Here is a 21,449-nt window from a genome sequence, read left to right as displayed (position 1 = left end):
TCCAATGGAGCCGCGCACGTCCAGGACCCTGCGGGGTTGCAGGACAAAGTCCTCGCTACGATGAAGAGATGGATCAAGGTATTTGTTCGTATAACAGTCGTTGCCACTGCATGACAGGTGTTCGGTCAAGCCCGTTGATTGGGAAGAACTACAACCCTATCCAGGTCTCCAGGGTGTGTCCTGGAGTCTGTAGAGGGTTTCTTCCTATATCGACCGGCTGGCTGTTCTGAGATTATACTGTCAAAACTTGATCTAGACAATACTAGCGAAAGGACATGCGTGACTTTTGATTGTTCCCCTGTTTTGTGTTTTGTGTCTGACTCTGCTCATACTGTTGTGCTGGGTTTTGTTCAATTGAATACATAGATTGAATGGAGAACAGTATAGACAGAGCAGAGCTGGGCACTTTCTCTCTTGGCATGCTAACCCGATTAAAGTGTTGAAATAGCTTGATCTTTCTGCCATCATGTCTACCGACAAGATTACTTTTTTGACCAACTGGTATGCTGACATTGTCCCAGAATTCGAGGTTTCGAGCTCGTGTGCTCGATCTTGTAGTTTGACATGGCTAAGTCTTTTCTTTTTTCAAGGCACGCAACCCCGTACCACGCCCCTCTCTACCTCGCCCAGGCCAGAGGCTACTTCAAGGATGAAGGTCTCAAAGTGGCTCTCCTTGAGCCCAATGACCCCTCCGACGTCACCGAGATCGTCGGAAGCGGCAAGGTCGACATGGGCTTCAAGGCCATGATCCACACTCTGGCGGTGCGTATTGTCTTCCCGGCAAAACAAGCATATCAACGATACTGATGCCACATCCAGGCCAAGGCCCGTAACTTCCCCGTGACCTCCATCGGCTCCCTACTCGATGAGCCCTTCACCGGAGTCGTGTACCTGAAGTCCAGCGGAATCACCGAGGACTTTCGCTCATTGAAAGGCAAGCGCATCGGCTACGTCGGCGAGTTTGGCAAGGTACGGATTTCCTTCTCGCCGGCCCTCTTTCCAGCTAAGCATGCCCTAACTTATCCCAGATCCAAATCGACGAACTCACCAAGTACTATGGCATGACTGCAGACGACTACACTGCCGTCCGCTGCGGAATGAATGTAACCAAAGCAATCATCAACGGCACCATCGACGCAGGCATTGGTCTCGAGAACGTGCAAATGGTCGAGCTGGAAGAATGGCTCGCGGGCCAAAAACGCCCCCGCAGCGACGTGCAGATGCTGCGCATTGACCAGCTCGCCGAACTAGGCTGCTGCTGCTTCTGTTCGATCCTGTACATCGCGAACGACGCCTTCATCGCGGCAAACCCGGAGAAAGTAGCTGCATTCATGCGCGCTGTGAAACGCGCTACTGACGATGTCCTGGCCGACCCTGCTGCCGCGTATGCGGAGTACATTGATGTCAAGCCTATCATGGGCACTGATGTTAACCGCAAGATCTTTGAACGGTCGTTTGCTTACTTCTCACACGATTTGAAGAATGTGCAGCGGGATTGGACCAAGGTTACCAATTATGGAAAGAGATTGGGGATTTTGGATGAGGGTTTCGTTGCCAATTATACCAACAAGTTCCTTTCTTGGGGTCTTGATGCGGACTCCACTGATCCTATTGGTGATCAGAAGCGGATGGCTGCCTTGCAGCAGGAGGTTGCTGCTGATGGTGGTTACAAGCGTCTTGAGATTTATGCTGCGGCTTAGTTTGGGCTGATGCTTGGCATGTTTAAGAGATGATGTTTGTCATAGGCTTCACTCTCTAGCTACTATAGCTTCAACTAGATTGGAAACCCTGCCAGTTTGGCATATAAATCAATTATAAATCAATTGTGGTGTAACTGATGTAGTGGAATCTACTTGTCCTAGACCTTTTCCGGTACACTGCCGTTGTATTCGATGTTCAAAAAATATCCAAAGAACGAAGTTTTCCAAAACACCTATTGCAAAGAAAATCAGGTTGATAGAAAGGCAATTCGTTGATTGCTTGACGGATGTACCAGTGGTCGCTAAAATCAGTCATTATCATCTCTCATGGCAAGGCACCGCGTTAGAGTTCCTAGTCATCAGCAAGGCACAGTTAAGGGCACCGCCTCATTCCCTGGACGATCAAGCATCGCTCGTAGCCGACCCTCTGCGGACTGCAAAGCAGGACTGGATTTTAGTCCAGCGATAGTGTCATTCCATTTCAGCCAGCCAAGGAGGGATTGGATGATTTCCGGACCCGACCTTTCCGTGTCAGGCGAACCATGACCGCCCAGAGCAGGTTCTGGGAGAAGATTGGATTCAGCTGAGGATCCATCAATTGCAATCGCCTCCAGATGAACCTCTAACACTACAGCGGGAGTGGCAATCTGAGACGACTGCTGTTCACCACAACCAGCAGCAGAATTCTTCGCGAGTAAATCGCATCCGATACGCTTGGGTTTTGATGCGAATTCGCGCGTGAAAGGAGTTGAGGATATGGTTTCCGGACTAAAAGCTGGAGCAGTATCCGCCTCGGAGGCAATATCAGGAGACGGTGGAGAATGGGGTTGTCTCTGAGTTGTTTGGTCAGAAGCACCAGTGTGTTCGAGCATGGAAGCAGTCTGCCGCAGATTTTCTAGGTACCGATGAAACGAGAATGGATTCACATCACAAACTGGATCAATCGGACTAGCCTCCTCGTCAATGATGACCGCGTTGCTATCATCGGCATGCCGTTCTTCACTGGGCCTGGACTCCTCAACAGGTCCTAACGCACTCGACGGAGCACAAATCTCACCCAATGACGCGATGTGACTCCCATACTCATTGGAAAGACTCAGCTTGCTCCGGCCACAGATCTTCGCAATAGAGTCCAGCGTGCCACGGATATCAGGCTCGATGGCCTGCAGTATACTCTCAATACTGAAGTCCTTATCCGTGGGCAACGAGACATCAGACTGAAACGGGCGAGATGGAGCCAAGCTCCTCGACCTGGAGAACGAGAGGAACCGGCGCACAGACATTGCAGACGGTTGCGTAGATCTGTTCTGCGCATCTCCCGAATACGCTCTAACAAGCACAGGCCGTGTAGCGAGTGTCGATGAGCGCCGGCGAGAGGGAATATCAACTGGAACAGGACGAGATGCAGGCCTCGGGGAACCATTCAGCTGGCGCAGAGCCGTGGCGCGATGTGGGGCGGATGGATCTTCGGCGACGGAATCGTAGCGCTGGGTGGTCTGGCATGAGGGGCCGGAAGAGGACACGACTGGAGACGCATGGGATGGGGATCGGAGTCGGGACCATCCTTGCCGAGGTAAGGAAGACGACGACGACCGTATCTCAGGCAATGGATCTGACCACATCTTCTGCACCGGTTTCGGTTGCGCGCAGCTACGTGTAATGCAGGAGACAGCGCAGACAATGACCCCGCTCTATGAGGGCACAGGACGCTCGAGAAGGTCAGATTTGGCTCAAGAGTGATTCATCCACGTTGCGCAAGATGTATTCCCCGGCATGGGATGGGTGTTTGGTTTGGGAGTCAGTCATCCAATCGGATAGTGGGGGCGACGTGGGGGAACCCGGGGTTCTATGATGCGGAGCATCGAAGCCGTCGGTGTGGTTCAGGTACGTTAAAAGCACAACATTAAATTAACCTTCCATTGCAAGATATCGGATCATGCGAGCTCAGCAACTTGGCTCAAGAAAAAAAACGAATGGCTCTGCCGCGATTTGAACGCGGGACCCCCCCGTTGGCACTGAACAGTACGAGCGGGATGCCTTAACCACTGGGCCACAAAGCCATTTCAATAGTATGATCTCTCCTTTGTGAAACCCTTGCTGGATCTCTGCGTAGGCCTAACCGAGGCATGTGCCACCATCACCAAGTTTCCCTAGCACTAACTTATCCATTGCCCACGCCTTGCCCGCACCATGAATCGGTTCCAAGTATGAATCCACGTCACTCGCATTGATACGTCATCTAATCTTCAATAGTTTGGCGACTCCGACGGGTCTCTCTCTTCTGACCTCGATGAAGACCCATCCGGCCTGCCCTTCCCGGAACCTCTATCCCGCAGCTCATTTCTTGCCCCTGATTTCGATCCAGCGATTTTCCTGTCGTCACTGACGAACAGACATCAGAGCCTTGAGGATCTCCGACAGGAATTGCGGGGACTGGAGCAGTTATTGAACAAGGAGCTGTTGGATCTTGTCAATGAGAATTATCAGGACTTTCTCTCGTTAGGCAGCGCGCTTCGCGGGGGAGAGGAGAAAGTAGAAGGCGTGAAAGTAGGCGTGCTTTCGATCCAGCGCGATGCCAAAGCCATCCGGGCCCAGGTTGAGGCGCGACGCCAAGAAGTGGAAGAGCTGTTGAATGACAAGCGGCGACTACGGACGAAAGCCGATGTTGGCAAAGATCTGCTAGACTATGCGGATCGGGTGGAGGAATTGGAACATCGTTTGATGATCCAGGACAAGTCATCACAAGAACATTCACTGGATGAATCGGATACGGAGTCCGATTTGTACAGCGGGGAGAGTGAAGACAGCAATGACGATGACCTAGCCGATGGCACACCTACAATTTCACTGAAGAGGATGGAACGCCATGCGCAGAAGTTTGTCTATTTGACATTAATAGCTGCCCGAGTCGGTGAAAAGCATCCCTTTCTGCTTGCGCAGCAACCACGAGTCGCAAAGATCAAGTCTACCGTACTCCTGGATCTCAAAACTGCCTTGGAGCAGGCCACCGCGGCGGGTGAGAAACATGGAGAGCGCGATGCTAGGACAATGGCAGTTTTGCGTCTCTACGAGTTAATGGGTGAGGACGTCAGTGCAGTCACCGCGTTGAAGAACCTCAAGCTGTAAAAACTACGTGCTTCGTCCTGAGAATTGGCAATTTGCACTGATTTGAATACATAGCGTCGGCGTTCGGTCTTGTCAAGTTCTAATGTAACAATGATACCATGATACACCATGTCCTTTCCTAATAAAACAATAAATTTGTACACGCCAAAGGATATAAGAAAATTGAGTATGTTACATGCCCTTCAGGGCGGAAGTTGGGGGGGAGGCGTCGGTGCGGAATTCGCCGTTGAGTGAGAAACCGGGTCCGTTCGTCGAGCTCAGTACCTGATGGTATTGTTAGAAGCTGGCTTTCACTTTTTTTTAAAAAAAAGCGTGATTCAAGTACTCACCACCTCATAGACCTCCTTGTTGACACGGTCGGTCAACGCAGAAGCATCCTTCTTAATCTGGTCAAGGGTCACGCGCAAATTGTCGCGCAACTGCTCCGGAGAGAAGCCCAACTGCCCGACAGGTAGACGGATTACGGCATCACGCTCACGGTACACGGTACCACCACGGAGCATTTCCACTCGCGCAGCCACGTCTTCCACAACAGTACCAGTCTTGGCACTGGGCATCAAACCGCGAGGACCAAGGATACGACCCAGGGCGGCCTTGTTCAGCGCCGGCAAACTGTCCGGGTGGGCGAGACAGCGATCGAACTCAATAGAGCCTGCCTTAACCGCATCGAAAACTTCTTGTTCACCGACAAGAACGGCACCGGCGGCAAGCGCTTCCTTAGCTGCTTTTGAACCGGGGGGGCAGATGACGCAGATGCGGGATTCGGTCTGCACGGCGTGGGGGAATCGGAGCATGTTACGGATAACAGGACCGTCGCGCTTTGTCCGCAATCGGATATGCAGTTCGTATTTTTGGACGGAGGGTTCGCGACCGACTTCGATGGCCCGGATATACCTGCAGAAAGGAATATGTCAATTGATGACCCGGCTGTTGACTGACGTTTCCATGTCAGATGCTCAGTACATACCGCATAGCATCACACAGAGAATACTGCGGCATATCCTTCAAATTGATTTGCCGGAACTCCTGGGGTCCTTTTCGGCTCTTGGTAGGCTGCTCTTTCCCCTTCTTTGGTTTGTGCTTAAGACCTCGGACCTGCTGGAAAGTCGAGAGAACGGGAGCGATTGAGGTATTCCGCAACGGATTCCGGCATGACGAGAGGATTCCGCGTGCCGCAGTGGGCAGTACCGAGCCGGAGGACGACATGTTGTCAGGCGTTGATTCGAGCTGATCGACTGGATGAAGCAATTGTTTTCTGCCGGAAAGCTGTCGGACTCGGAAAAATATGGCTCCGGACGGGGATTGTAGATGATGACTCTGCCCCTCCAGAAATTCACATTGCTCCCTACACTACACTTCTGCACAATGTCTCAGTACGAGTTGAAAGTGGCCACTCGTGGCAATCACGCGGCTCTTCTGCCCGTGGTTCTCATCGTCACCTCCATTAATGAGGCTCGCCCTACCCCCGTCGTCACCGTCACCTACGAGGATACTGCTCTTCTCCAGGATGGCGACAAGGCCATTGTGCAGCTTACCAGCGGCTCTAACTCCGTCTATGGTACTGCCAATGTCATCCAGGAGCTTGCTACTCAATTCCCGTTCCTGGCTGGCAAGGATTCCAAGGCCGTAAGTTGCCACAGAAACCCCGCGATCGAGTCGAGTCTTTTTTTTTTGGAAACAAAAATGTCCCTAACGCCACGCAATAGGAAGCCGAGTGGATCTCCCAGTTGGATTTCTTAACTACTCTCGACTTTAAGGCTCTCGACCCCGTGCTCCAGCGCCTTGACGCCCATCTCCTTATGCGCTCGTTCGTCGTCGGATACTCTCTGTCTACCCCCGACATTGCTCTTTGGGGTGCTCTCCGTGGTAACCGTGTCGCCGCTGCAGCCCTGAAGAAGGGATCCCTAGTTAACCTTACCCGCTGGTACCGATTCTTGGAGGAGCTTTGCCCCTGGACTACCGCCGCTGTGGAGTCAATGAATGCAGTTGCCAAGGAGAAGAAGGTAGCAAAGTCCAAGGAGGGTGCTAGCTACGACATTGCACTCAAAAACACCGAGAATGGTGTCGTCACCCGATTCCCTCCCGAGCCTTCGTGAGTTATGCCTGGTCCTTAGTCGCTTGGCTAGTTCTGTCCTCCAGACTAACTCTGTTCTCTATCGTAGTGGATATCTCCACATTGGTCACGCTAAGGCCGCTCTTCTGAACGACTATTTTGCGCACGAGAAGTACAACGGTACCATGCTCCTCAGATTCGACGATACCAACCCTTCGAACGAGAAGCAGGAGTTCGAGGACGCCATCGTGGAGGACCTTGCGCTCATGGGCATTAAGCCAAACAAGATGACCTACACTAGCGACTACTTTGACGAGTTGTACGATTACTGCATCAAGATCATCAAGCAGGGTGACGCCTACGCGGATGATACCGATAAGGAAACCATGGCCGCCCAGAGATGGGACGGCTTGCCTAGCCAGCGTCGCGATCTTTCCCCCGAGGAGAGCTTGTTGCGTCTGGAAGAAATGAAGAACGGCACCCCCGAGGGTCTTCGTTGGTGCATCCGTGCTAAAATCTCTTTCGATTGCCCTAATAAGGCTATGCGTGACCCCGTTATCTACCGCTGTAACCCAGCGGTCCACCACCGCACCGGTAGCAAGTGGAAAATCTACCCGACTTATGACTTTGCCTGCCCTATCGTTGACTCGATGGAAGGTGTCACCCACGCTCTGCGTACTATCGAATACCGTGACCGCAACCCCCAGTACCAGTGGATGCTGGACACTATGAAGCTGCGCAACGTTCAGGTGTGGGATTTCGCCCGCATGAACTTCGTTCGCACCCTCCTCTCTAAGCGTAAGCTGACTAAGCTGGTCGAGACTGGTCTTGTTTGGGGCTGGGACGATCCTCGTTTCCCTACTATTCGTGGTATTCGTCGCCGCGGTATGACCATTCCTGCTCTCCGAGAGTTTATCCTCAAGCAGGGCCCCTCTAAGGCAGTGACCAACTTCGACTGGGGTCTTATCTGGGCGACCAACAAGAAGTACATTGACCCTATTGCCCCGCGCCACACTACCATTTTCAACAAAAACGTTGTTAAGACCACTGTCACCGGTGGCCCTGCTGCACCTTACTCCGAGGAAAAGCCTCGACACATTAAGAACGCCGCCGTTGGCATGAAGAAGGTTGTCTACAGCAGCTCCATCATCCTCGAGCAGGAGGATGTCAAGCTGTTCAAGCCTGACGAGGAGATTACTCTCATGAATTGGGGTAATGCCATCGTCCGCAAGGTCACCACCAACGCTGAAACCGGCATCATCACCGACCTTGAGCTTGAGCTGCACATGGCTGGTGATGTCAAGAAGACCGAGAAGAAGGTTACCTGGCTTGCTACCGAGGGACAGGACCTCGTTCCGGTCGAGCTGGTCGACTTCGACCACCTTCTGACCAAGGATTCTCTTGGTGAAGATGACGCTCTGGAGGACTTCCTTAACTTGCACACCGAGTTCCGCGAGGAGGGTCTGGCCGACTGCAACGTTGCTAATCTCAAGGAGAGCGACATCATCCAGTTCGACCGTAAGGGATACTACCGCGTTGACCGTGCTTACTCTCCTGGTAAGCCTGCGGTCTTCTTCAACATTCCTTCCGGCAAGTCCAAATAGATCCTCTGTTATGATATGAAGCAAGTTTTGTGAGTGATCTCCTTCGGGCGGGGCTTCGGGGGCAAGTCTCCCGGGGTGTCTACGAATCCGCGAAAGAAGAATGAAAAATTTTTAAATGATCCCACCTAGTGCCCTGTAAAAATGAACATAAATAGAGACGGAGATTCGCCTGCTGAGCCTTTCAGAGCCACGTTGGGGTTGGGAATATTCTTATTTTGATGGAACTATCATACAATGGAATCCATGAAATTAATGCAAGCAGGCTAAGGGTATGGAGAGACGAAGAGGAAGTTGGACCTGCAAAAAAAAATCCTGGTACATACAACCTCTTTCCTTTGTCCCAACTCGGTGGTTTGCTCCTGCAATTTTAGGAATGTTTTTGCCTGAAACCTCGTTTGTTCTTAGCATTTTATCTTCAGTTCTATGTTACCAAATTTGTCACTGGCACTACACCCTCGACAGATCTACCATTATTTATAGGGCTGCCAGAGAGCATTCTTTTATTGGGCCTTTGTGCAGATTTTGACTACAGGTTGGCGTATCGGACAATACCTCGGTCACTTTGGGAAATGTTGCTCTAGGATGGTTGGATATAATGGCGCATGTAGGGCTGAACATGGTCACGTGTGACCGAATCCAACTGCAATGATCACCCTGGGTAAGTCGATCATTACCATGCTTTTTATACTTTCCATATTCCGGGCCACCTGGTTCAAAATTCGACCGTTTTGTTTCTCCAGACGAATCATGAAACTGGCGTGGAATGGATGTAAATTCCGCCGGCCGGCTTTCAGCGGAAAGGGTGCGCATGACGTCGAAGAATACTTTGCGTGCATTCTGTTGACATCCGGACAGCCGCTCGTCCCCTAGAGCAGAATTGACTAGCGTATTCACTCACAAATGCTTGCAGGGCTTTCCCAGTTGCTTCAAGTTCATGGCTTTCGAATCATATTCTAGCTTCGTTGTTGAATGTTCAATGACTGTCCCCGAACAGCTGGATGCATCGATTGATACTTTTTATCCTCATGATAACTGTTATGTCAATCGAAGTTCAATGGTACGAAAACATCCTGCAGTCAAAGCCACAGGTCACAGTTTTCAGTCGATTTTGTCCTGGCGTTGCCGAGGACATGTTCCACGATCCATAGGTGAATTGAATGCCTTCTTGGCTCGAGGTCAATCCGGGTACCTGCCTGCACCACTAAGTAATCTAGGCTTCGTCTCGATTGGTTGAACCAATGTCTGACCAATCTATGCCCGGTGGGAGGTCTTTGGGTCATCCGCGGCTCGTCCCTTTCGATACCTGGTTCCCCGACTTCATCATCCTTCAAATACCGAATATGGAGACAAAACTAATGAGGCCACCTGTCTGGGAATAGATATCTCTCCCGAAGTCATCCTAGCCCGACGTCAGCATGATTTACTTTCGAAGTGACCATTTCGTTCAGCAGCTTTTTTTTTTTCTTTTCTACTCCAGATACCATCGGAATTGTCTTTTGATTATCGTCAACTGCCAGTGCTGAAGCGCTAGTAGAAAATAAAAAAAGCTCGTTTTTTGAACAACATTTTGGCTTCGTTTCGATCTCCTTGCTTGGTGCATTCGTTCATTTTTTCATCTAGAATTTTTTTTCGTTTACCAGGTATGTGCCTATCTGGTTTCTTCGCACCGGATGAATGTTGATCTGACTAAGAAAGCCAAACATGACTGGTGAGGGCAAAGCTGAGCGTGCCGATGCCCGACGCCGCAGCTCACGTATTTCTCGGGCATCTCTAAGTGGGGACTGGAACAGTTTGGACGAGTATGGCAAGCTCGTAAAGTATGTTTCGACGTTCCGCGATGCCAATGCCGCGGATGAAGAGCAAGGTGAAGTGGTCGAGAAACGAGTCTGGTACGCCCCGTGGAAGAAACGAAAGGGTCACGTCAGAAAAGTTGAGGGGGAAGCCGGCAAGTTTCCAGATGAGTGGACCATGACGGATATCCGAGAGGGACTTTCTAGCCATGAGGTTCCACTGCGTCGTCGTCGGGCTGGGTGGAATGAGTTGACATCCGAGAAGGAGAATCCTATTGCTAAGATCCTGTCTTACTTCCAGGGTCCAATTCTCTATGGTGAGTCCTTCCTCTTCTTTTAATTAATCAACACACTAACTTGCGGATAGTTATGGAATTGGCTGTTTTGCTTGCTGCTGGTTTGGAGGACTGGGTGGACTTCGGTGTCATCATTGGTATCCTGTGCCTGAACGCGTCAGTGGGCTGGTATCAGGAGAAGCAGGCTGCCGATGTGGTTGCGAGTCTGAAGGGTGATATTGCCCTACGTGCGCAGGTTATTCGTGACAGCACTCGACAAGAATGTCTTGCTCGAGAGTTGGTTCCAGGAGACGTAGTAAGTCTATTTTGGATGAGTCCCAATTTCAGCAGAAGGCAACATGACTCTGATCAACCATCTAGGTCATTATTGGCGAAGGACAAGTCGTGCCTGCGGACTCCAGGGTTATCTGTGATGTCAAGGATGAACATGGCTGGGAAGAGTTCAACCAGCTTCAAGAGCAGGGTATGCTCGGTGGAGGGTCCGAGTCTGATGAAGAGGATGACCCAACCAAGGTCGATAAGGACAAGGGCGAGGGCGATGGCAAAGCCAAGGAGGAGGAAGAACACCAGGCGAAGAAGGCCCGCAGACGGGGTTATCCTATTTTGGCTTGTGATCACTCGGCCATCACGGGTGAGTCTCTAGCTGTGGATCGTTATATGGGAGATATGGTCTTCTACACAACTGGCTGTAAGCGTGGCAAGGCCTATGCAGTCGTTCAAACGGGTGCGAGAACTTCGTTCGTTGGCCGCACTGCAAGTATGGTGCAATCTGCTAAAGGGGCTGGCCACTTTGAACTTGTCATGGACAATATCGGAACATCTCTGTTGATTCTCGTTATGGCATGGATTCTTGCTGCGTGGATTGGTGGATTCTTTCGTCATATTCCTATCGCTTCGCCTGGTCAACAGACTTTGCTTCACTACACTCTATCGTTGTTGATTATTGGTGTACCGGTCGGTCTACCTGTGGTGACCACTACCACCATGGCTGTTGGGGCTGCTTATTTGGCAAAGAAAAAGGCCATTGTGCAAAAGCTGACTGCAATAGAATCCCTGGCCGTAAGTCTGCATCGCCTTAGATGCCGTTACAATCCTAACTGCGCAATAGGGTGTTGATATTCTGTGTTCCGATAAGACCGGTACTCTCACGGCAAACAAATTGAGTATTCGTGATCCTTACGTAGCTGAAGGTGTCGATGTTGATTGGATGTTCGCCGTTGCAGCTCTCGCATCGTCGCACAATATTGAATCTCTCGATCCGATTGATAAAGTTACAATCTTGACGCTTCGGCAATACCCAAGAGCACGAGATATCTTGCGACGGGGATGGTCAACTGAAACTTTCACGCCATTTGATCCTGTTTCAAAACGTATCGTCACCATTGCCACCTGTGACGGCGTGCGGTATACCTGCACCAAAGGCGCTCCGAAAGCCGTGCTTCAATTGACAAGCTGTTCAAAGGAGACTGCCGACTTGTACAAGGCCAAAGCACAGGAATTTGCGCATCGAGGCTTCCGCTCTCTCGGTGTTGCAGTTCAAAAGGAAGGAGAGGACTGGGCTTTACTTGGAATGCTGCCAATGTTTGATCCGCCCCGAGAAGACACCGCTCAAACAATAAGCGAAGCTCAAAATCTCGGTATCAGCGTCAAGATGCTCACTGGTGATGCCATTGCTATTGCAAAAGAAACCTGCAAGATGTTAGCTTTAGGTACTAAGGTATACAATTCCGACAAGCTAATCCACGGCGGTTTGAGCGGTGCTATGGCCAGTGATCTGGTTGAAAAGGCAGACGGCTTTGCCGAGGTGTTCCCAGAGCATAAATATCAAGTCGTGCAAATGCTACAGGAACGAGGCCATTTGACCGCCATGACCGGTGATGGTGTGAATGACGCACCATCTCTCAAAAAAGCCGATTGTGGCATTGCTGTGGAAGGCGCCTCGGAAGCCGCCCAGTCGGCATCCGACATCGTATTTCTTGAGCCTGGGCTTTCGACCATTATTGACTCCATAAAGGTAGCTCGTCAAATCTTCCATCGCATGAAGTCGTATATCCAATACCGCATTGCCTTATGTTTGCACCTTGAGATTTACCTTGTCACTTCGATGATCATCCTCAATGAAAGTATCCGTGTTGAGCTTATTGTCTTCCTGGCATTGTTTGCCGATCTTGCGACTGTTGCGGTGGCGTATGATCATGCGTCCTTTGAGTTGCGACCTGTTGAATGGCAACTTCCCAAAATCTGGTTTATTTCTTGCCTTCTTGGAGTTCTCCTCGCCTTGGGTACATGGGTAATTCGAGGAAGTATGTTCCTGAAATCCGGAGGCATTATTCAAAATTGGGGATCCATTCAAGAGGTTCTCTTTTTGGAAGTAGCTCTTACTGAGAACTGGCTCATCTTTGTCACTCGTGGTATCGACACATGGCCATCTATCCACCTGGTGACCGCGATCCTTGGCGTCGATATTTTGGCCACCATCTTCTGTTTGTTTGGTTGGTTTACAAACGAGAATGTGAGGACCAAGCCCGCAGATCATTTTGTGGAGACCAGGAATGGCTGGACCGATATTGTCACTGTTGTACGAATCTGGGGTTATTCGCTGGGGGTGTCAATCGTGATCGCGCTGGTGTACTTCGTTTTGAACAAAATCGAGTGGCTCGACAATCTGGGTCGTGTCCAGCGGGACAAGGGCGAGGTCAAAATTGAGAATTTGCTTGCTCATTTGTCTCGTCTTACGGTTGAGTACGAGGAAAGGGGTGCGCCGAAGGGTCGGTTCTGCTTGACTGCAAGCAAGGAGGAGGAGGAAGCTGAGTAAATGGATGGCGTATCAAGTGGGAGGTATCACGTCCGGGGTTTGATTCTCATTGGACGTTGAGAGTTGTCTTTTGTTCGGTCCCTGGCCTGGCTGGGTATTGTCGATGGTGGGTAACGTTATTATTCCGGGGGTGTTCTCGGAGACATCGTACAAGACTACGAGGGTTTCTATATTAATCTCTAATCTGTTGAATCTGCTGCCCAGTATCCTAGTGGCGCTCAAATACTTTTGGTTTTGTGTTTTTGGAATTTCAATCATTTAATATACATGGAACGAATGTGATACTATGTCAATTTTAGATGTAGAGAACGAGCTGCACCCTTGATTACAACATGGTACTTATTTTTTAATTCTTGGAATAGCAGGTTAGAAAGTGACCCAGATGGAGAAACCAAAAAAAAAAAAACTGCAAATGGTGTGATGGTCCAAGGTTTCAAAAGGGAAATATGAAATGATGGGTATCATATCAACGAGTGTAAACCCAAAGGTGGGTGAGTTAAAAGGGAATAGGGTCGAAGGGTATTAAAGAGAAGGAAAGATTAGTAAGACAAATTGAAAATGCACCGTGTTTGATATAACGCCAAGTCCATCATAGTGGCTCTTCAAATGTACTCAACAGGCCAACCATGTACATCCATGGTGACACATCCAAACCCTCAAAGGAGATGAGACGATTGCCAGTCTTAGCCAAAGCCGCAGACACTCAGGTACGATTACGCTGAGCACGTCGGAGATTATTGCTTGGACCATGGGTGACGCCGCTAGCGATGTTGTTGGCTTGACGGAGACCACTCAGCAAAGTAAGAAGGTCGTTGCCGAGGATAGAGCTGAGAGCATTGCTATCGGAGCCGTCATCTGATCCATCATCTGAGCTAGGTTGCGAGTCATCCGTGCTCGAGTCACTCTCATCATGTGAGCTAGCAGTCGAGGTGGGAGTCGCAGTTGTCTCGGCAGATGTGGTTCCAGTCGGAGTCGGCTCTGCTTCTGTACTTTGAGGCTTATGATCTGTGATTGTAGCGGTAATAGTAATCGTGGCCGTGATGGTGGTTTTTTGTTCATTGGTGGTAGCGGTGGTGGTTTCTTCAACTCCCTTGTGCGAAGCAGAAGCAGATGAGGAGGAGGAAGACGAGTGTGAGGAGTCGGGTACATTGGAAGACGATGAAGTCGTCGTTGTCGTCTTTGGCTTCGTCTGTTCCGTTGTCTTCGTTGGTTCCGTTGTCTTCGTTGGTTCCGTTGTCTTCGTTGGTTCCGTTGTCTTCGTTGGTTCCGTTGTCTTCGTTGAGTCAGTGGACGCAGAGGTAGGTGTCGTGGTTGACACCGGATCGGGCGACGACGAACCGGAATCATTCGCAGGGCCCAGGCTTTTCCGAACGTCCTTGATAAATCCCTCATTACCATATGCCTGTGTAGCATCCCACATCATTACTCCACCAAAACTCTCGAACTTCTTGGTGTATTCAATCACCTTGTCCAACTGGGACGCAGGGATATATCCTGTGCTAGCCGCGGTAGTAAATGCTGGAACGCCGATGATGACCTTGACATCCTTGTTATTAGACACCGTTTTAGCCCAGTTGTCCCACTCTTCGAAGTTGTATTCGCCACGTGAGCTATCGGAGTTGAAGGTGTTGACGCCACAGTAGTTGTTGTAAAACTGAACCCAGATAGCGTCGATATAGACAGGGCCGTTGAGGATCTCTTTGTCTGCCTGATCGGGGTAGGGACATTGTGGTGCTGCTGTCAAGTAGAACTGCTGCTTGCTTTCATCTGCCTTCATCAGTGAGCGCAGCTCGTTGGCGAAGGGGGCCATGTGTTGGACGTTAGCCTCAAAGTCGAAGTCGAACCCATCCAAGGCGACGTCACCGAAGGGACGAAAAGCTTTAGAGCCCTCTTTTTTGGGGCCAAATGTCTCCCACATCAGCCTCGCGCCGTCCTTGGCATCTTCCTCAGACTTGAAGCCGCCCTCACTATACGTCGCTCCACCGATTGAAAGAAGAATCGTCTTGTTCTTCTCTTGGCACGTCGCAATGTCCTCGCTGATAAATATTAGCCTTCTGGCAAATTCCTAACACACGTGATATAGCAACACATACCCAATTAAAGGACAATTCTTCAGTTGAGTGCCCTCAAAGAGATCGCAGTCCTTGCTGGTAACTGAGAAATCGATCTCTGGAGCACCTCCTGGTCCATTGACCATCATATCGAAGGCCATTGGTATCACCTATCTCATTCTGTTAGTCGATCATTTTCGTCTCTCCTGGTGATCCGGTTCATACATCAATATCGTCATCTAGACTCTCACATTAGCCAACAACCACATCGAAAATAGATGGTTCACTCACCATCGCAGTAGTGTGCCAGGGGCTGCTGTGCCTTATCGCCCTTTCCGTTAAAAGAATTTTGACCTTCAGGACCTGGTGTAAGTATTTTCAACCCGAATATTCAATGATCACATACCCCAGTAAACAACGATGTTGCTGGCCGAGTTCAAATCCAACTTCGCCTGTGCCCCTCCAAGTGAAGCCAGGAATATAGACCAAGAAAGAAGACCCTGATGGTGACGCATTGTGCCGAGGTTAGCACGGTAGGTTCATGGGTTATCTAATTAGTTATCGAAGATTAAATTAAGATATGGGACTAGAGGATGTATAGGGACAGAATTGACACGAACACTGAGCCTCGTCACGAACGAGCACAGCGCATCGTTAAATAGCTTAACGTGCATTTTTGTCCTCTTCATTTTGTAAAAAGAAATAGCTGCGTTCCCCATTCAGGTGCCTAGCCTGGTGCCCTCGGCGCATGGTATGATCCACATGTCCACCCAGCGATCTGAAAGAGGGATCGGGGTCATTCCTCGGTCTCAAATGGACACAATGTGTAATTGATGGTAGTAAATGATAATTTTCATCGGATTGTGAGATGTGCTCATTACCCTGGTCTCCATTCCAGTGTTGTTGTCAGGGGACTGAGGCCAGGTCCAAGAATGCGTCGAGGGATGAGCATGTTTGGGTGTTTAATCAAGTTCCAGGCCATCAGCAATTGACTAATATGTTGTAGATACCGTACCATATGCTCGATCATCACTTTCAGGGGTCATATCCCTTGCCATCTTGGGGGTCATCTCGAAGGGGGGGGGGGGGTCATGGTGGCACATACTATACCACCCTTGCAAGTCAAGACAAACTATTCACCATGAGCTCTGCCCATAATTCGAATTTTACGCGGTTAGACGTTCAAGAACCATTCTTTTGGTTAATTTCATGTTTGCAGGCTAGTCTTCTTGACAAGAAAAACAAAATTCCGATGACAAGAAGCAAGGTGTAGACCAAACGACTGTTCGGAGCTCGGAATATATATCTTCTACACACTCATCGCTGCGAGTACTTGACCATCAGCACATAGATTAATCATGTCCTAGGGTTGCACCTATCCAAAAATTGATGAGACACACTAAGAATTATAGATCCGATAGTATTGCCCGGCAGAGTGTGAGCCACCTGCATTATCACATCCTTGACATAGCTTTTTAGTCCTCCCCGCCGCTTTTTGCCAAGTTAAACTGAGCACATCTGGCCGAATCACGTGATACTACATCATCCAAGTTGAGATTATGTAAAGATCACATGGTTTCCATTAACGTAATTCCCAAGCGAGCTGGCCACCCCAACCAAAACACGTCCATGAATTAGATCTTAGTTAGTTCAACCACCCACCATGCCACCAATTCGTACTCAATCCTCTCGAAATTCAATAGAGCAGGAGGGTAGGATCTTACTAGCTATCCAGGTTTTTAAGAATCAAGAAATCTCTTCAATTCGTGAAGTGGCACGCCGTTTTAACGTCCCAAGATCCACCCTTTCTACCCGCCTGAATGGTATACAACACCGCGCGATTTCTCGCGCCAACTCCCATAAATTGACCGATACTGAAGAGGAATCTCTTCAGAAATGGGTATTCTCTATGGACGCTCGTGGTTCAGATCCACGACCTTCAACGGTGCAAGAAATGGCGAATGTTCTACTTTCGCATCGCGGAATCAACCCATCATCTACAGTCGGCAAAAATTGGGTCACTAATTACATTAAACGACATCCAAATCTATCCTCGAGATTCTCCAGACGTTACAATTACGAACGTGCTAAATGTGACGATCCAAAAATCATTGGTGAGTGGTTTACACTTGTTCAAAAAACGATTCTTCAATACGGCATTGACAACGATGACATTTATAACTTCGATGAGACTGGTTTTGCAATGGGATTAACCGCAACTGCTAAAGTCATTACGAGATCTGAATACTACGGTCGGCGATCACTTTTACAACCTGGAAATCGCGAATGGGTGACTGCAATTGAATGTACAAATGCTTCAGGTTGGGCACTACCTCCATGCATTATTTTCAAAGGCAAAGAATTCATTGAATCTTGGTTCGACAATCTTGCAAATGATTGGCGCTTTGAAGTCAGTCCTAATGGATGGACCTCTGATGAAATTGGCCTTCGATGGCTTGAAAAACTATTCATTCCATCGACTTATTCACGGACAAAAGGTCAATATCGACTTTTGATACTTGACGGACATGGAAGTCATTTGACCCCGAAATTCGATGAACTTTGCGAAAAAAACAACATCATCTCAATCTGTATGCCTGCACATTCATCTCATCTTTTACAGCCACTTGATATTGGTTGTTTTGCGGTATTAAAACGCTCTTACGGTCAACTTGTTGAAAAGAAAATGCGTCTTGGCGTCAACCATATCGACAAACTTGATTTTCTTGAAGCATATCCAGTTGCACGACTTGAAGCTTTCAAATCAGAAACTATTCAAAACAGCTTTACAGTTGCTGGTTTAGTTCCTCTTTATCCAGATCGAGTGTTATCTAAGCTCAATATTCAACTTCGAACTCCGACTCCCCCATCTAGTCGAGGTAGTGAATGGGAGCCAAAAACACCACCAAATCACATTCAATTATTGAAACAAGCATCCTCAATCAAAGCTTTACTTCGTCAAAGATCCCGAAGCCCGCCAAGTCCACTCAATTCAGCGATAAACCAGGTTTTGAAAGCTTGCCAAATGACGATGCAATCAGCAGCGATTCTTGAGAAAGAAGTTCACGATCTACGATCGGAAAACGAGAAAACGAAGCAGAAAAAAACTCGATCTCGAAAGCAGATACCTGCTACAGAGGGCTTATCAGTTCAGGAAGCTACTGCTTTAATTGTGCAACCAGAGGAAGTGATTGAACCTCCCCGCCCCCAGGTCCGCGCGCACAGGGAAGCACCTTTATTACCAAGAACAAGGGCATTACCGAAATGCGGTGCATGTGGAAATCAGGGCCATAGAAGAGATGCATGTCCAGATAGACCTAGAATTTAGCTGATTGAATTTGATTGAGTTTTGGTTGAAATAAATGCGTTTGAAATTAATAGGCTGGTTGGGGTGGCCAGCTCGCTTGGGTATCCAGCTCGCTTGGGAATTACGTTACTTCACTTTTTTCAATTGAGAGATTTAGTCGGTCGCAATAGCTTTTAACGCCTAGAAATAGGCACACCCGTATTGTGGGATTAGCTTCAATCTTTTAACCGTCTAAAGATACTTTGCTAATCAAGCCCCTCATCACCGTAATTCAGGTATTTTGATTTTATCAATCTAAAAATAGGGCAAGATTCAGACAGATTCAGGCAAAAACATTGAAAAATCAGGCGTTTGACCTTTGGCCGCTCTGCTCCTTCGTATCCAGCCAACATCGGCGCATGTCTCAAAACATCGAAACGTCAATTTTGCAAAGAAACCTAAGGGCCATCCAGATAGCACTGTCTACATGGTTGCTCAAAAGTAGGGGGCGGTAGCGGCCTTCAGTCCTGTGCAACTCACACACCAAGGGCGAATGGCAAAAGTCGATCGATCATAGTGTTGAGTCTTGATAAGTTTTAGCTCTATTGAGACGCCCTCTACTGTAAAAAGGAATCCTAGGAATACTACAATCTTTTTGCGGACTGCTTATTCAATATCTTGGCAAAAAACCTACTTGCTCATAGTCGATTCAATCTAGTGCTTTACATATGTCGAAGCATCTATTTCTTCCCCATCTTAGAGCAGATCTAAAGATGTCATCGAGATGTCCCGACGTAATTTGGATTCAATAGATCGCTGTCAGTCTGTTACTGTAGGACTAGAACATCGGGTGTGCGGCTACTAGACTAAAATATATAGCAATGAACTTGAAGTGACCATATTTGGTGCGAAAAGTGGCCTGAACCGAACGAAATTGGCCAGGGTTGGTGAAAATGGTGCACGAGGGCATCTTTAGTTCATCACGATCGCAAAAAACACGCAGCAAAAATGGCCAAAATAATGTAAACAACCCCTGCCAATTTTTAGCCCATGTTAACCCACAGCGGGCCCAGGAATGGAACGGATCACTTACCGAAAACCCAATTCATGGAAGTGTAGCCAACCTTCTCCCGGAGGAATCCAGCGATGGCTGGACCGATCGTCATCCCGCTGGTCGCAGCTACGTCAGTCATAGCATAAACGCGAGAGAGGCCTCCGCGAGGTCCAAAGATGCCTGGAGTCGCCTTCTCATACGCTCGAACAGAAGCTGACGGTGTGTCAATCAAGGTCTTACTGCCAATCAGAAAATTGATCGGGACTTACCAGTCAGTTCCACAGGACCAACGCCAGTCACAAAAGGTCGCAGAATACCAAGGCAAATGATCGAAGATGTGTACAGCGCGGGACCCCGATGCTGCAAAGTTGCCCAGGGGAAATGGCCATCCCCAGCCACTCCAACAAGGACATGAAAGACTGCATGGAGAGCAAGACTGATGGTGATAGGTAATCGGACCCCGATGCGGTCACGTAGCCATCCAGCCGGGGTGCTGAGGAAGAGAGCCGGGACAGAGAGGAGGAAGAACATAATTCCAACCTCTCTTGGTGTCCATCCAAATGCCTTCCCTGTGTGCAGAGGAAGTGTGGCATGAAAACTGGTGAGAATGGCCGTGGTCAAGATAGTAATAGCCAAAGCCGTCAGCACGCGACTGTCACGAAGCAGGAAGACCCAGAATCCGACTGTGGTAGACGCATCATGGGGTTCAATTTGCGTCTTCGTGGGAAGAAGGGTTGATGTTTCTTCCAGGTTATCAGAGGAAGCAGGGCTCGAATTCTGGGGACTCTCTATCATCAACAAACGTGAGATGATATCAACAATCAAAATGCCAATGGGCACACTCCATGTCAACCAGTACCCTACAGTTTCTAGTAGGATGCCGGAGACCATGGGCCCGCTGATTATGCCAGCGCTAGCAAAAGTCATAATCACGCCCATCACTTTGCCCATGCCACTGTCCTGCACGGTGTCTGCTGCAGTGGCTAGGCCGACAATCCAAACGGCAGAGCCAGCAATACCCTGAAGCACTCGACCGAGGAGAAGTACAACCAGTGACGGTGACCACGCAACTAATAATGTTCCCATGACACACCCCGCAAGTGATAGAAGCAATGGTGTTCTGCGATTAGGCATCTTGTCCGCATAATGTCCTATTAAAGGACCGGAAACGGCAGAGACGAGGCCATGGAGGGTGAGGATTCCAGCGGTCAAACGCTGGGTCTGAGAGGGATCTTTATGGAGGCGATCTTCGAATAGGTAAGGTAACATAGGTACCTGGAAACCGTACAGAAACAATTCTAAACAAGTTAGAGAAAATCACAAACATGGAGTGCGAAAGGATACCAATGAACAATGCAATTGAAACGGTGCTGATGATGAACCATCTAGAGGAGCGCCATGTGTAGCCAGCCGGCCTTGAGCTAGGGACGTCCATCTTTTGCTGGACTGGATGTGGAGGAACCGTAGAAGAAATTTCCAATGATTGTAGGCATTGGTTCGCAAGAAGAGTGTGAGATCAAAAAGCTCAGACGCACCATGTACGGGGTGACCTTGCTTGGATGAAAGGCATTAGTTTATTTACACCAAAATTTGAACAAGGATGTCCTAGTGACCGAGATTTGCACCGAGCTCGATCAACTCCGTTACGCCGATGATTAAATTGACGTAACAAAA

General features: G+C 49.1%; 8 protein-coding genes and 1 non-coding gene across 9 annotated transcripts; 4 read left to right on the top strand and 5 right to left on the bottom strand.

The window, feature by feature from the left end:
• Window positions 1–466: 466 nt before the first annotated feature.
• Pdw03_7465 (Thiamine biosynthesis protein) lies at window positions 467–1,700 on the top strand (the record flags this gene model as incomplete). The annotated part of the gene is made up of 4 exons (XM_066101664.1): window positions 467–501; window positions 591–762; window positions 820–969; window positions 1,029–1,700. 4 exons carry the CDS (start codon window positions 467–469, stop codon window positions 1,698–1,700), a joined length of 1,029 nt encoding a protein of 342 aa, XP_065956747.1.
• Window positions 1,701–2,059: 359 nt separating this feature from the next.
• Window positions 2,060–3,322, bottom strand: Pdw03_7464 (uncharacterized protein; the record flags this gene model as incomplete). Its single annotated transcript, XM_014678377.1, has 1 exon — window positions 2,060–3,322. One exon carries the CDS (start codon window positions 3,320–3,322, stop codon window positions 2,060–2,062), a length of 1,263 nt encoding a protein of 420 aa, XP_014533863.1.
• Window positions 3,323–3,674: 352 nt separating this feature from the next.
• On the bottom strand, window positions 3,675–3,760 carry Pdw03_tRNA78. The gene has a single exon. It is a non-coding gene; the product is annotated as a tRNA-Thr (tRNA).
• A 130-nt stretch (window positions 3,761–3,890) lies between these two features.
• On the top strand, window positions 3,891–4,826 carry Pdw03_7463 (COG complex component COG2; the record flags this gene model as incomplete). The annotated part of the gene is made up of 2 exons (XM_014678378.1): window positions 3,891–3,905; window positions 3,954–4,826. The coding sequence occupies 2 exons, from the start codon at window positions 3,891–3,893 to the stop codon at window positions 4,824–4,826; spliced, it is 888 nt and encodes a 295-aa protein (XP_014533864.1).
• Window positions 4,827–4,997: 171 nt separating this feature from the next.
• On the bottom strand, window positions 4,998–6,032 carry Pdw03_7462 (mitochondrial 54S ribosomal protein uL1m; the record flags this gene model as incomplete). Its single annotated transcript, XM_014678379.1, has 3 exons — window positions 4,998–5,090; window positions 5,156–5,720; window positions 5,794–6,032. 3 exons carry the CDS (start codon window positions 6,030–6,032, stop codon window positions 4,998–5,000), a joined length of 897 nt encoding a protein of 298 aa, XP_014533865.1.
• Window positions 6,033–6,191: 159 nt separating this feature from the next.
• Pdw03_7461 (Glutamyl-tRNA synthetase) lies at window positions 6,192–8,483 on the top strand (the record flags this gene model as incomplete). Its single annotated transcript, XM_014678380.1, has 3 exons — window positions 6,192–6,452; window positions 6,533–6,918; window positions 6,989–8,483. The coding sequence occupies 3 exons, from the start codon at window positions 6,192–6,194 to the stop codon at window positions 8,481–8,483; spliced, it is 2,142 nt and encodes a 713-aa protein (XP_014533866.1).
• A 1,701-nt stretch (window positions 8,484–10,184) lies between these two features.
• Pdw03_7460 (Plasma membrane H(+)ATPase, putative) lies at window positions 10,185–13,384 on the top strand (the record flags this gene model as incomplete). The annotated part of the gene is made up of 4 exons (XM_014678381.1): window positions 10,185–10,590; window positions 10,641–10,864; window positions 10,930–11,628; window positions 11,678–13,384. 4 exons carry the CDS (start codon window positions 10,185–10,187, stop codon window positions 13,382–13,384), a joined length of 3,036 nt encoding a protein of 1,011 aa, XP_014533867.1.
• A 703-nt stretch (window positions 13,385–14,087) lies between these two features.
• Window positions 14,088–15,950, bottom strand: Pdw03_7459 (Class III chitinase, putative; the record flags this gene model as incomplete). Its single annotated transcript, XM_066101663.1, has 7 exons — window positions 14,088–14,389; window positions 14,532–14,657; window positions 14,723–15,420; window positions 15,478–15,605; window positions 15,661–15,674; window positions 15,727–15,798; window positions 15,842–15,950. The coding sequence occupies 7 exons, from the start codon at window positions 15,948–15,950 to the stop codon at window positions 14,088–14,090; spliced, it is 1,449 nt and encodes a 482-aa protein (XP_065956746.1).
• A 3,856-nt stretch (window positions 15,951–19,806) lies between these two features.
• Pdw03_7458 (Major facilitator superfamily domain, general substrate transporter) lies at window positions 19,807–21,210 on the bottom strand (the record flags this gene model as incomplete). Its single annotated transcript, XM_014678384.1, has 3 exons — window positions 19,807–19,988; window positions 20,045–21,073; window positions 21,120–21,210. The coding sequence occupies 3 exons, from the start codon at window positions 21,208–21,210 to the stop codon at window positions 19,807–19,809; spliced, it is 1,302 nt and encodes a 433-aa protein (XP_014533870.1).
• Window positions 21,211–21,449: the final 239 nt, after the last annotated feature.

This window comes from Penicillium digitatum, chromosome 2, assembly GCF_016767815.1.
Source record: "Penicillium digitatum chromosome 2, complete sequence".
NCBI classification, from domain to species: Eukaryota; Fungi; Ascomycota; class Eurotiomycetes; order Eurotiales; family Aspergillaceae; genus Penicillium; species Penicillium digitatum.
Note: the sequence above shows the minus strand (reverse complement) of the source record. Positions and strands in the feature narration are given on the sequence as shown.